This window comes from Podarcis bocagei (assembly GCF_964188305.1).
Source record: "Podarcis bocagei genome assembly, chromosome: 8".
Classification (NCBI taxonomy): domain Eukaryota; kingdom Metazoa; phylum Chordata; class Lepidosauria; order Squamata; family Lacertidae; genus Podarcis; species Podarcis bocagei.
Genome location: NC_138133.1, coordinates 92,500,914 through 92,514,633, shown reverse-complemented (window position 1 = coordinate 92,514,633; position 13,720 = coordinate 92,500,914). Strand labels below are relative to the sequence as shown.

General features: G+C 50.5%; 1 protein-coding gene across 1 annotated transcript in view; it reads right to left on the bottom strand.

Annotated features, from left to right (window-relative positions):
* The window catches only part of LOC308592879 (TBC1 domain family member 20-like), a 16,471-nt gene extending 2,751 nt beyond the window's left edge, over window positions 1-13,720 (bottom strand). Inside the window, exons 1-7 of the mRNA XM_081204883.1 lie at window positions 13,635-13,720; window positions 9,060-9,248; window positions 5,978-6,058; window positions 5,660-5,846; window positions 3,982-4,083; window positions 2,559-2,700; window positions 870-1,054 (exon numbers count right to left, since the gene is read on the bottom strand). Of these exons, the coding sequence (XP_081061009.1) occupies window positions 870-1,054; window positions 2,559-2,700; window positions 3,982-4,083; window positions 5,660-5,846; window positions 5,978-6,058; window positions 9,060-9,248; window positions 13,635-13,698 (950 nt within the window). The 5' untranslated portion in view covers window positions 13,699-13,720. The remainder of the gene's footprint in view (window positions 1-869; window positions 1,055-2,558; window positions 2,701-3,981; window positions 4,084-5,659; window positions 5,847-5,977; window positions 6,059-9,059; window positions 9,249-13,634) is intronic.

Here is a 13,720-nt window from a genome sequence, read left to right as displayed (position 1 = left end):
CCTGTTTAGGGAAGGTTTTAATGGTTAACAGACCACTGTATTTTAACACTTTGTTGGAAGCCGCCCAGGGTGGCTGGGGAGACCCAGCCAGATGGGCAGGGTATAAATAATAAATTATTATTATTATTATTATTATTATTATTATTATTATTATTATTATTATTATTATTATTATTACTACTACTACTACTATTACTGGGAGCAGTCAAGTACAACATTCCTTATTTTGCGAGAAGAGAGTGGACATTGCAAGGGAATGTTTGGTCCTGCCAGTCAAAACTTCCTGCTCCTCCTGGAGCACCCTTCCTTGCATGGGACGAGTGGGTGGGCGTGACCTTACTTTTTGTTACTTATGAATAAGACTGTGGTGTATTTATTCTTTTAAGAGGGATTAAAAAGGGGTCTTACCAGGAACATGTTAGGACACATTTCAACCTGGACAAGCCAGATTGAATTGCTTATTGTCTTAAGAAACTCACACAAGTTTGCAGCCAGTTTTCTGCTGTGTAAAAAGGGGGATGAAACTCTGCTAAGTAAAGGAACCTGCTAGCACAAGTTAGGAAGGATATTAATAACCAACGTATCCTCTTCTGCCTGCCTCCACATTCCCACACTGGCAGGGTGCACTCTCTAACTTTTCACCTCTGACTTCCATGGGATTCTCTGTGCATTAAAAAAAACTTAGGAAGCTTTGGAGAAGACCAGCCCCCTCCTCTCTGCCTTCGTGGCTGTGTGGAGAAGGAGGGGAGGATGGACGTTGCAAAGACAAGCAGAACAGAGCCCCATCTCACCCCATGCATGCACACACCTCCTGGGGGAGGAACCCAGGATCCCACTGCCCCTCCTCCCGAAGTCCTGGCCCCTCTCACCTCTTCTGGAGCTGAAGAGCTGCTTGTTTGGCCAGCTGGGCGTGGGGGAGACGCTGGAAGAGCTGGTGGGCACGGGCAATGAGGGTCTCGTAAGGCAGGTCCTGAGGGATCTGGGACAGGAGCTGGTGGATGCTGGGCATGTCACAGTCACAGGCCAGCACCTCCTCTTCGCGGAAGAGGACAATCTAGATGGGTGGGAGAGAAGGGAAGGGAAGGGAGAAAGAGGGGCTGGTGAGCCTAGGAAGTGTTAGGATATTCCATTCTACCTTCAGAACAGACGTGTGGAAGTGTTGCATGTCACATGTCTGTTTACACTCCAGCACAGCTTGCTGGGAACTTCCGTTGGTGTATAGCTTTTGCTTTCGCTGTCTTGCTTTGGATACGAAGGGGATCAGACATGTTTCCTTTTGCCCCGATGTATGCTGAATAACGTACAGTTCAAGCTCTGGTTTTCCCAGTAGTGATGTATGGAAGTGAGAGCTGGACCATCAAGAAGGCTGATCACCGGAGAACTGATGCTTTTGAATTATGGTGCTGGAGGAGACTCTTGAGAGTCCCATGGACTGCAAGAAGATCAAACCTCTCCATTCTGAAGGAAATCAGCCCTGAGTGCTCACTGGAAGGACAGATCCTGAAGCTGAGGCTCCAAGACTTTGGCCACCTCATGAGAAGAGAAGACTCCCTGGAAAAGACCCTGATGTTGGGAAAGATGGAGGGCACAAGGAGAAGGGGACGACGGAGGACGAGATGGTGGGACAGTGTTCTTGAAGCTACCAGCATGAGGAGGGCAGTGGAAGACAGGAGTGCCTGGCGTGCTCTGGTCCAGGGGGTCATGAAGAGGAGGACACAACTAAACGACTAAACAACAACAAACAAGGTTTGTGGCTACCCCTGCCTCATGTGGGAGGGAGAACTGGTGGATGAAGAGGAGGTGGGGGAGCGCACCGCCCCCGGCACCACGATTCCGGTGGGATGCCATTGTGGCTGACACATACACCCCCCGCGCAATACACACAATGGAAATTCCCAGCAAGCTGTGCTGGAATGTAAACAGGCATGTGACACGCAACAGTTCCACACGTCTGCTCCTTAAGGTGAAATGGAAATCTCAACAGGCGCCATGCTCCCGCAGATGGTGCGCCATGTCCCCAGGACACACGCCATGCCCCTGCGGGTGTCGTGCCATGCCCCTGGGATGCGCACCATGCCCCCTGGGACATGCACTAGCCCCGCCCCCACCTGCTCTCCGCCCCTGGTGCAGGAGCATGAAGTTCCACCACTGGGAGGGAGTTCCGTGGTTTAACTATGTGCTGTGTGAATAAGGCTTTAAAAAAAATTCTGTCCTGAATATTTCAACATTCAGTTTCACGAATGTAATGAGAACAGGAATAAAACTTTTTTTCCTGTTCACTTTCTCCATGCCAGGCATCATTTAAGGAACTTCTATCATGCTGCCTCTTAACACCTGGAGGGCACTAGATTGGCAAAGGCTTTTTTACAAGGTTAAACTCTCAGGATTCTAAATTGGAGTGCTAAACTCCACAGCCATGAAGATACACGCACACTCAATAGGCGTAAGAAAGCTCTGAAAGTGTGTGGGGGTACCAAAGAGGAACCCCCCCCAAAGAGGAAACCTCCCTCTGCTGTGGCATAGCACCCCCTGCCCATTGTGCCTCCAGCCTGACTTACTGCAGCGGCAAAGTAAACTGCCATGAGAGGGTGGGTGGCTAGGAAGAAATCATAGAGGCGGAGGATGTGCTGGAAGTTGGCGAGGACGTGGCCGTACCAGGTGATCAGCCAGCTCAGGGCGAAGATGGTCCCCACCTCAGCTCTGCAAGCAGAAGCAAAGAGAAGGAGTCACCACTAAGAAGTCCTTGGTCTCCAAATATAATGTTTTTTGATATCTGACGCAAACAAAGAAAGAAATACAATAACTTGGAACTGTGCGAAAAAATTGTAGAAATAATAATGCAATGAGTCTAATCGGAAGCCAACTGTGTTTGTTTTGCTTTGTCTTCTTTTTCCTTTTCCTTCCCCCCTTCCCCCCTCCCCTCATTCCCCCCTTTCTTTTTCCTTTCTTTTTTTTTGTGTGTGTCTCCTTTCTTGGTCTTTCTCTTTTCCATATGTTAAGAACGAGTTAAAGAGATAAAAGTGTAATATGAAAACTTCAGTAAGTTAAAAGTTGTGTAATTTTTCTATGACTATTTATATATTGTTAAAATTGGTTAACTGTAATGAATTGATGGAGCAACTACTGTGGTTTTCTTCCCTTTGTCATTGTTGAATTCTAAATAAAGTATTGGCAGCTAAAAAAGCCAATGCAATTCTGGGCTGCATCAATAGGAGCATTGCATCTAGATCAAGGGAAGTAATAGTGCCACTGTATTCTGCTCTGGTCAGACCTCACCTGGAGTACTGTGTCCAGTTCTGGGCACCACAGTTCAAGAAGAACACTGACAAACTGGAACGTGTCCAGAGGAGGGCAACCAAAATGGTCAAAGGCCTGGAAACGATGCCTTATGAGGAACGGCTAAGGGAGCTGGGCATGTTTAGCCTGGAGAAGAGGAGGTTAAGGGGTGATATGATAGCCATGTTCAAATATATAAAAGGATGTCACATAGAGGAGGGAGAAAGGTTGTTTTCTGCTGCTCCAGAGAAGCGGACACGGAGCAATGGATCCAAACTACAAGAAAGAAGATTCCACCTAAACATTAGGAAGAACTTCCTGACAGTAAGAGCTGTTTGACAGTGGAATTTGCTGCCAAGGAGTGTGGTGGAGTCTCCTACTTTGGAGGTCTTTAAGCAGAGGCTTGACAACCATATGTCAGGAGTGCTCTGATGGTGTTTCCTGCTTGGCAGGGGGTTGGACTCGATGGCCCTTGGGGTCTCTTCCAACTCTAGAATTCTAGGATTCTATTATTCAAAAAAAAGAAGCCGCCCTTGGTCTCCATTGTTTTGGAATCTTCCCTCACGCCCAAGCCCACCTACAGCTTTGCAAATACCCCTGTGTTTTTTTTTTACCTTTTTTACCTTTCAGCCTGCTTATATCTGATTGCACAAAGGCCCACCCAGCCTGGGGCACGGGGGGGGGTGGGGGGTGGGGAGAAGGTACCTTTGCATGAAGTCATGGAGTCGAGGGCTCTCCTGCTGCAGAATAGGCATGAGGTAATTGAGGATGTGCTTGGTGCTGTCCATAGTGGGGTCCATAAAGTCCCTAGAAAGCAAAAGGTGAGGAGGTGAAATCGGTCGTGATCAAATGGGCACAAGATATAGGTCATAATATACAATTGGGAAAAACTGTGGAAACCAGATTTAAAATTCACAGATTGCTCTCTTCTGAAAGAAAATTACATGAAAATGATGCATAGATGGTATATAACACCAGCACAGATTGCAAAAATGTATAAAACTGGGTCAAACACATGTTGTAAAGAAAAGGAAGGGACTTTTTATCATATGCGGTGGGAATGCAGAGAAATTTTAAAATTCTGGGAAATGATATATAATGAGCTGAAGAAGATGTTCAAAATAGCATTTATAACAAAAACCAGAGGCTTTTCTGTTAAGGATTATAGGACAAGACCTGCCAAGGAAAAGAAAGAATTTATTTATGTATGCAACAACAGTGGCAAGAGTCTTGATTGCACAAGGATGGAAGAATGAGGAAACCCCGACAAAAGAACAGCAGCAAGAGAAATTAATGAACTATTCAGAACTGGCGAAACTGACATGCAAACTACGAGACAAGGACAAGTGTGACTTTAAAGAAGAATGGGAACCTTTTATAAATTATTTTAAAAGACAACAAAATGAATTGGACTCCTTGGCAGGTTTTGAATGAACATACACAAATTTATTGAGGGTTAATATAGTAGACAGATAATATAAGGATGTATACAATATTATAATATGCAGAAGTTAAAATTGGTTGAGAAATCAGAGAGGGGAGCTGAGGGAAGTCTTAGGGGGGAGGGAGGGAGGGTCTGTTGGGGAGGTAGGAGGGGAAAAATGGGGGGGGAATAATGAAGATGATTTGTTTGAATAATTTGTTATGTGAAAATTGTTAATAAAAATAACTTTAAAAAACAACAACATAAAGTCCCTAGAAAGAACATGGATGCTGGGGAGGGCCATGTTCAATGCTGCCACTTTCAACAAAAGGTGTGTTTTCCTCCTCCTCCTCCTCCACCATCACCACCACTTCTTCCCTGCGCCCAGTCCAGGTGACGTACCTGTGATGGCCTGGGAATCTGATTCAGAGGCTGAACCTGAGGAATCCCAGCCTGCACAGGACCAGCTGAGCCGGGGCTGGGGCTTGAGCCTGAAGGGCCCGCACCTCAGGAGCAGAGACCAGATGTATCCCCTCTGGCTCCGGAGGTGATGGAGGACCCATTGCCTGCACGTGAAGGTGAGGCTGCCTCTGGGTCCGGTAACCCTCCAGCCTCTCCTGAGCTGCAGAGGCTCACGGCAGAGAGGTGGAGGGAACTAAGTTCTCTCAGGAGGAGTGCTTGCCTCCAGGACAGGAAAGGCAAGTCACCTGTGGGCCGGGACCGCCCTAGGCCTCAGAGGAGATAAAGGCCAGTCAGCCCAGAACCAGGTTGCGGGAGCAACATCGCTGGAAACCTGTTCCTGCCAGCACCCTGACCTGCTCTTCTGAAGTTCCTGACCACGCCCGGCATCTTGCCTTGGACCCCGCTTCACCCTTGACAGACAGCCTCCAGACCCTCGACCTAGGACCGGACTCAGACCACACCGCATGGTAACCCCCCCCCCCGGGACCAGCGCAGTACCTGAGATGAAGCGTCGAGAGCCTCTCCAGCAGAGCAACGGCCATGCGCTCGCCAGAGACCAGCAGCAGGGTCACAGCAATGTCGTGGTAGCCCTGGTAGTAGTGCAGCTCCGGGTGGGTCTTCAGCACGTGCAGGATGATATCGGTCAACTGCTCCTGGAGGGCCTGACGCTGCTCCTCATGCATGCCTGCGCAGGGATCAGGGGTGGGTGGCAGGTGGCAAACACAGCCCATCGCCCTCCTTGTTGCCACGGGCATCTCCTCCAGGGCTGCACCCCTTCATCCCTCCCCTTCCTCCCCTGCAAGAGACCCGTCTCACCTGGAGGAAAGCGGCGAACGGAACGGCGCACATCCAAGAGGACCTGGTGGCAATCTTTGTGGTTCTGGCGCACTTCCCGACCTGGGGGAGAAGCGAGGAAACGGGCTGTGGGTGGGGTGGCTCAGCAATGGGCGCCCACCGCCAGGCAGGAGGCAGCATGCTCTACAAGACCTCTTCGCGCATCACGCCAACTTTCATCCCCTGCCCCTGTTTTCAGCTGCGCCAGATGAAGAAGCGCCTTGCTTTGCCACAAAAGGGCTGGCAAAAAACAAAACAAAAAACCCAACAGCCCACACATGCACAACGTCCCAGCATGCCCTGCACCAAGATGTCCTTAACACAGGTGCCCAGAGATTCTCAAAGACTCCACCCCATGATGGCAGTGGGCACACTGGTAAGGGCCCCTGAGAGTGGCCACGGGGACCATGAATCCTCTTCCTACCTCACCTACTGCTAGGGCTGCGGTATAAGTAATAAAACAACAACAATAAATAATAAGCAGTGTCAGGCAGAGAGAAGCAAAGTATTTCTTCAATAAAATGGCATACAATTTGGCAGCCTTTCCTGACAGGATCTGCCCCTATGGAGCAGTTGCCAAGCCTGGAGGTCTTCTACCCGCTCTCCGTCTCCATCTCCTCAGCCTTTCTAAAGTAGGAAAGGCAGGCTCCCTCCATTCTTCTGCAGCCCCCTCCCTCCCTCCTCTGCCTCAGTTTCTGAGTCTGAACTGCTCTCTGCAGCCAGCTCTCCTGCCTCACAAAAGCCTGTTGCTCCTTCAGCATCTAACCTTTCCTCTCCCCACTCCTCCCTCCGATCTCTCCTTGGTCTCCCACCACCAATCCCCGGGCTCTGAGCCTTCCTCCTCTGAGGTTTCCCTTGGGGGTCCCCCGGCTGGTGCCTCCTACCACTCCTGGTCATCCAGCCAGTCCCTAACAGCTACCAAGAGGAGACCAGGCTTGGATGGCACAGCCAAAAAGAACCGTGCAAGGAGTTCCACAGTGGACGTTCACATACTGTATTTTTCGCTCTATAAGACGCACCAGACCACAAGACGCACCTAGTTTTTGGAGGAGGAAAACAAGAAAAAAAATATTCTGAATCTCAGAAGCCAGAACAGCAAGAGGGATCGCTGTGCAGTGAAAGCAGCAATCCCTCTTGCTGTTCTGGTTTCTGGGATAGCTGCGCAGCCTGCATTCGCTCCATAAGACGCACACACATTTCCCCTTACTTTTTAGGAGGGAAAAAGTGAGTCTTATAGAGCAAAAAATACGGTAACTTCAACTGTGCCTGCAAACCAAGCCATGCTGGGTCTAGAAAAAGAAATGAAAGCCAAGGTATGGATTGTGTGAACAGGGTTTTTCCTTCATCCAATCCAGGGCATGTCAGTGTTAGTTTCTGTTTGCCACTGAGCAGCTGCTTTTGGAGTCACAGGACTCTGTTTACATTCCAGGGATTCCAGGCTATTGGAAGTCTCACGGGAGAAGGGAGACGGGATGTGACGTTAGTGGGTTTCCTGTTTCCTTTGTTCCTTTGTTCAGTTGCTCTCTGCTTTCACAGAGAGAGGATGTGTTTTTTGTCTGTGTAGTTAGGATAGTAAAACTCTTTGCAATGTAGCCCAAACCTCTCGTCTCTTTCCTGTGCTGGAAACTCTGCTGAATGGAACGTGCCTTGCAGCCTTATTAAAGGCTCAGGTCGTTAAACACGTCGGGAGGCGATTATGAAGGACTCGGGGAAAGAAAATGTGCTTTATCAGCTTGGCCAAGCGGAGATCCCGACAGTCAGAACACTGAATGACAAGATCTTCAGCACCTCTGATAACACTGTTTGGGAACAGGACATTATGCCCTAATTGACTGCTTCTGAAAACAGCCTGTTGTGTCCTTAGCATCTGCCACAGCAACGTGCCTTGAATCAGACTCTGCTCACATTGTGCCTTCCAGGTGTTATGGACAACTCCCATCATCCATACTGCCTGGGTGCGGGATGTAACACAAGCAGTCAAGTTCAACACTTCCTGTTTGCCCAGAGTGGACACACAGGGGGGATGATACTCCAGCCAGGAGGACTTCCTGTCACAGCTGGTCTGGAGCATCCTTCCCCTGCGTGTGACCAGGTAGATGGGTTTGACCCTAGGAGACCCCACAAAAGGGCCAGTCACGCAGCCATCTCCCTCTTTGATGCCATGATCTCTTGATGTCTCTTGCTGTCTGCTGGTTCTCAGCCAGCAGCACATGGGCTCATATCCCTACATGGGATTAACCCACTCTCATTTCTGTAACTACAAGCTAAAAGCCTGCCTTCAGGGAACCTACTGTGAACTGAATGGAAGTAAACTTCTTATCATTATTTCAAAGAGAAGACTGCTGTGTCTTTATTCTTTTTAAGAGGAAACAAAGGAGATGTGCCAGGAACAAACCCAACCTGGACAGGCCATATTGAGTTGCTTAAGTAAAGAAATTCAAACAAATCTACCAACACACCCTGGCCGGCACTTTCTTGATCTCCTACCCTCGGACAGAAGCTATAGAAGCATGATTCGTGGCACCAACAGGGTAAAGAACAGCTTCTATCTGGGGGCTGTTAGGCTGCTGAATGAAAAGATAACAACAGGGCGACTGACTTTCGAGTTTGGTGTGCGTGCATCAGTAAACAAAGGGAATTAAGACTGAGAGCTGAGGGGGTGGTGCTTGTGTAATCTCACTGCATACAAGTTATACAAGTGACAATAAAGTAGTTCAATATACTATGGAATGTACTCTGCTATTGACTCACTAGCGTGAGCGAGGGAGGATAATATTTATTCAAGATGTCCTCTCCTACTACCCACAACATTTCCACGCTGGGGTTGCTGTGAAATGGCATCGCAGAAACTGGAACATGCTGGCCTACATAGGCAAAGGCAGCCCACGGGGTTTGACCACGGCTGGGATTTCACAGCCTTGGGCATTCCAGAAAAAACCCGGGAAGTTTCTCAAGGCCTCGACGGGCACCCGGGCACTGCTGGGGAGCAGCACCCAGTCCAATGAGACACACCTCACGCCAGCCTTTCCAAGAACTCTCCTCCTCTCCTTCCTGGAAGCCATACCTGGCTTGGGCGGCAGGCTATACACGTTCACGCCCAGCAGTTTGGGCCACACCTTCCGGCGGATCTCGTCCGTGAGGAGCCCGCCCTGGCTCAGCGCCACCGCCCGGAGGCTCTCGACATCGACGGGGTCTCTGGTCAGGGCCTGGTGGATCAGCAGCCGCTTCTGCTTCTTCTGCAGTCCAGGCGGCTCTGCCGAAAGGAGGGGGAGAATGACAGGGGTCGGTGCTAAAGGCTGCGGCAAGGGCCTCTGCGCCCGCACCCTGCCCAGGCTGGATGGATCCTCTTTGGAGGGCGGCCTGGCGCTGTCCAAGGCAAACGCCAGGGAGGAGCAGCCTGTGCCAAGGAACATCGGGCAGAGCAATGCCCTCTAAGGACACGGCAACCCAGCCTCCTCCTCTTGGCACAGGTGTTGGTGCTGACCTTGAAAGCCCTCAACGGCCTCGGTCCAGTATACCTGAAGGAGCGTCTCCACCCCCATCGTTCTACCTGGACACTGAGGTCCAGCTGCGAGGGCCTTCTGGTGGTTCCCTCCCTGCGAGAAACCAAGCTACAGGGAAACAGGCAGAGGGCCTTCTCGGTGGTGGCGCCCGCCCTGTGGAACGCCCTCCCATCAGATGTGAAGGAAATAAGCAGCTATCTTATCTTTAAAAGACATCTGAAGGCAGCCCTGTTTAGGGAAGTTTTTAATATTTAATGCTGTATTGTTTTTAACACTCGATTGGGAGCCGCCCAGAGTGGCTGGGGAAACTCAGCCAGATGGGCGGGGTACAAATAATAAATTATTGTTATTATAATAAGAGAAGAGAAGACTCCCTGGAAAAGACCCTGATGTTGGGAAAGATGGAGGGCACAAGGAGAAGGGGACGACAGAGGACGAGATGGTGGGACAGTGTTCTCGAAGCTACCAGCATGAGGGAGGCAGTGGAAGACAGGAGGGCCTGGCATGCTCTGGTCCAGGGGGTTACGAAGAGTCGATACCACTAACCAACATTATTATTACTACTACTACTACTACTACTACTACTATTATTATTATTATTATTATTATTATTATTATTATTATTATTATTATAGGCCCTTCAAGGAAACAGGGGCAGAAGCAGCTTGGATTGCTGCTACTTGATGTTATGCAGGGTTGCTTAATTGTTTAAAAACCCACGTGCCACCTGGTATATGCCAAGGAGAAAGCCCCTGTCCGCGGGGATTTTCCAAGGCCAAAGAGAAGCCATTGAAACGCCTCTGGTCCCAGGAACCTGTTTGAACCCTAGAATGTGGGACGATTGGGTGAATATTTTTATCTGGGTTGACTCAGCAGTTGCTAGGAGATGCTTGGGAGCAGCAGCCCCAGAGAGCCAGGGGGGGCCTGTGCTATTATTGCTGCAGAACTCGGGCTGAGATGAGATGGCAGGGTCTCTCCCTGGGCTCAGCTGAGAGGCCTGAAACTTTTGGCTCCTCCCCTCCTTGAACCGTTTCCATTCCAGCGTGTCATTACAAGAACTCTGCAACTAAGAACTAATTCATGGGGTTGCTTTTTTTCCTCCTCCCTACCAACGCCTTTTCCTTTCGTGCCGTGTCTTCAGCCGGCACTGTCTCATTACGGATGTTTGCAAGCTGTTCCTTTTTCAGGCCAAAAACTACATTTATTTATTAGATTTATTAGATTTATATGCCGCCCTTCATCGTGAGATATCAGGGTGGTTCACAGAATAAAAAACAGATGAATCTCAATGGTAAATGCGCGCAACACTTCTTAAAAATAGAAGTAACGCTTTGAAAAAAAAAGAAACGCAAGTTAGAAACCATGAAAACCTACTTTGGCAGCTGCAGGAATGCTTTCAAATATGCCCAATTTAATTCAGGTAGAATGGAGCCCAGATGAACCACTATTTGGTGTCAGATTCAAGTGGGAGCCACTAAATCTCCTGTTTTCTGCTCAGCAGAGGCTGCCCCATCCATCTCTGCCTGCTAACACGAGCTCCGAGGCCTGAATGTCCCCCCCCCATGTGTTATGGGTGCCAAGGGACACCCCCTCCACTGCATCAAGGGACTTCAAAGGGGAAGAGGCCTCAGGCCGCTTCACACAGCCGATAGACGATGGAACTCCCTCCCACAGGAGGGAGTGAGGAAGGAGAGAAATTCCTGCCCAGTTCAAAGCTTCGAATCCTAGGCAATCTTCCAGGCATGGCAGAGCAGAGTTAAACTGTGGAACTCACTCCCACCGGAGGCTGTGCTGCCACCAGCCTAGATGGCTTTAAAAGGGCATTGGAGACATTCATGAGGGAACAGAGGGCTCTTGGTGCCTCTTAGCCAGGATGCCCACACTCGGCCTCTGCAGTTGGAGGCAGCCATGAATCATAGTTGCTGGAAACAATAGGAGGCAAGAGAACTCTTGAGCTCAAATTCTGCTCACAGCTTTCCCACAGGTCACTGTGAGAACAGGATGGTGGACCTAGTGGACCCCCTCATCTTTCTTTTCTTAAATAAGATTCAGGGACCCCTGACCATTAGGTCCAGTCATGGCCGACTCTGGGGTTGCGGCGCTCATCTCGCTTTACTGGCCGAGGGAGCCGGCGTTCAGCTTCCGGGTCATGTGGCCAGCATGACTAAGCCGCTTCTGGCGAACCAGAGCAGCGCACGGAAACGCCGTTTACCTTCCCACCAGAGTGGTACCTATTTATCTACTTGCACTATGACGTGCTTTCAAACTGCTACGTGGACAGGAGCAGGGACCGAGCAATGGGCGCTCACCCCGTCACGGGGATTTGAACCGCCGACCTTCTGATCGGCAAGTCCTAGGCTCTGTGGTTTAACAAACAGCTCCACCCGCGTCCCTCTTACTTTCTTATCCTTACTTAATTAGGACGCTGACTAGGAGATCCTCAGCCCGTGATTGTCCCTAGCCTCCCTCAGAGAGTTGTTGTGAAGATCTGCGGTTGGGGAAGAAGGAACATTGCGCCCTTAACTCCTAGGAGGAAGGGCGAGGTGACAAAATAATGGGATCCGCAAAGATCTTGCCTTTGGGAGCAAGCATAACTGCCCGGAGCCCACCAACTGAGCTCTGCCTACTGAGCAGGCAGGATTCTGTGCTTCTGAATATTTGCTAATGGCCACTTAAATCCCAATATATTTCCCAAATAAAGAGCCATATGGGAGTGACTAGCCTCCCTTTGCTGAGGACTAGTTGCTTGTCATTCTGCTTATTGCATAACTCTAAGCCTCCTTCCTGGAGTTATCTGGGTCAAAGGATTCAGCAGTTGCAGCAGCAGAAGCACCCACGGGTGCTGACGGTAAACTGCAGGGCTGCATCCGCTGCCTCCATCCCTATGCTGGGCGCAACAGGGAACAACTGGGCAAGATAGAGCTCCAAGCCTGCTGTCGCATGGGGGGGGGGTTAGAGGGGTCAGGCAGAACACCTGCTCCGCATGCAGAAGGCCCCCTGCTCCCAAGGCACCTCTCTCCAGGGAGGGCTGGGGAAGACTCTGCTGCCCAGGGTGGCCTAGATGGAAGCCGAGGGCCTGGCGCTCAGCAGAAGGCAGCTTCCTACATTGAAGTGGGCTGGACTGGATGACTCTTGGGGGTCCCTTCCGGGCCGGCTGTCCTTTGTCAACACTGTTTTTTGTGTTGAATATATGCTATATGATAGGGACGCGGGTGGCGCTGTGGGTTAAACCACAGAGCCTAGGACTTGCCGATCAGAAGGTCGGTGGTTCAAATCCCTACGACAGGGTGAGCTCCCATTGCTCAGTCCCTGCTCCTGCCAACCTAGCAGTTCGAAAGCACATCAAGTGCAAGTAGATAAATAGGTCCCACTCCGGCGGGAAGGTAAACGGTGTTTCCGTGTGCTGCTCTGGTTCACCAGAAGTGGCTTAGTCATGCTGGCCACATGACCTGGAAGCTGTATGCCGGCTCCCTCGGCCAATAAAGCGAGATGAGCACCACAACCCCAGAGTCAGCCACAACTGGACCTAATGGTCAGGGGTCCCTTTACCTTTTATATACTATAGTGGTACTTGGGGTTAAGAACTTAATTCATTCTGGAGGTCCATTCTTAACCTGAAACTGTTCTTAACCTGAGGCACCACTTTAGCTAATGGGGCCTCCTGCTGCTGCCGCGCCACCGGAGCACGATTTCATCCTGAAGCAAAGTTCTTAACCTGAGGTAATATTTCTGGGTTAGCGGAGTCTGTAACCTGAAGCGTCTGTAACCCGAGGCACCACTGTATATGGTAACTGATGGACTAATCCAAAGCCACTTTCCACTGTTGCTATATGTATGTTTCATTTTATTTGATTTTTATCTGATATTTTGGGAAGGTACATCCAGGGTTCCCCCCCTTTTAATTTTTTTGGGGGCCCCCAAGAGAGTGGGGCCCTAAGCTAGAGCTTGTTTAGCTTACACGTCAATCCGGCGCTCCCCCGGGGCTCCCTCCTTGCAGCCGTCGGGGCTGGAGGAGGAAGCCGAGCTCCTTCCTCCGTGCCCGGCAGCCCATCCCGGGCACCTCCGGGGGTGGCAGCGGCTCCCCAGCTGTGCCCGGGCTGCAGCGGCTCACCGGGCCCCCATGCGCCCCCTCTCACCTCCTCCTGCCGGGGCTCCTCCTTCTTCGCCCCCGGGATTCCGCCGCCGCCGCCGCCCGCTCATCGCCCCGTCCGCCCGCCCGCTT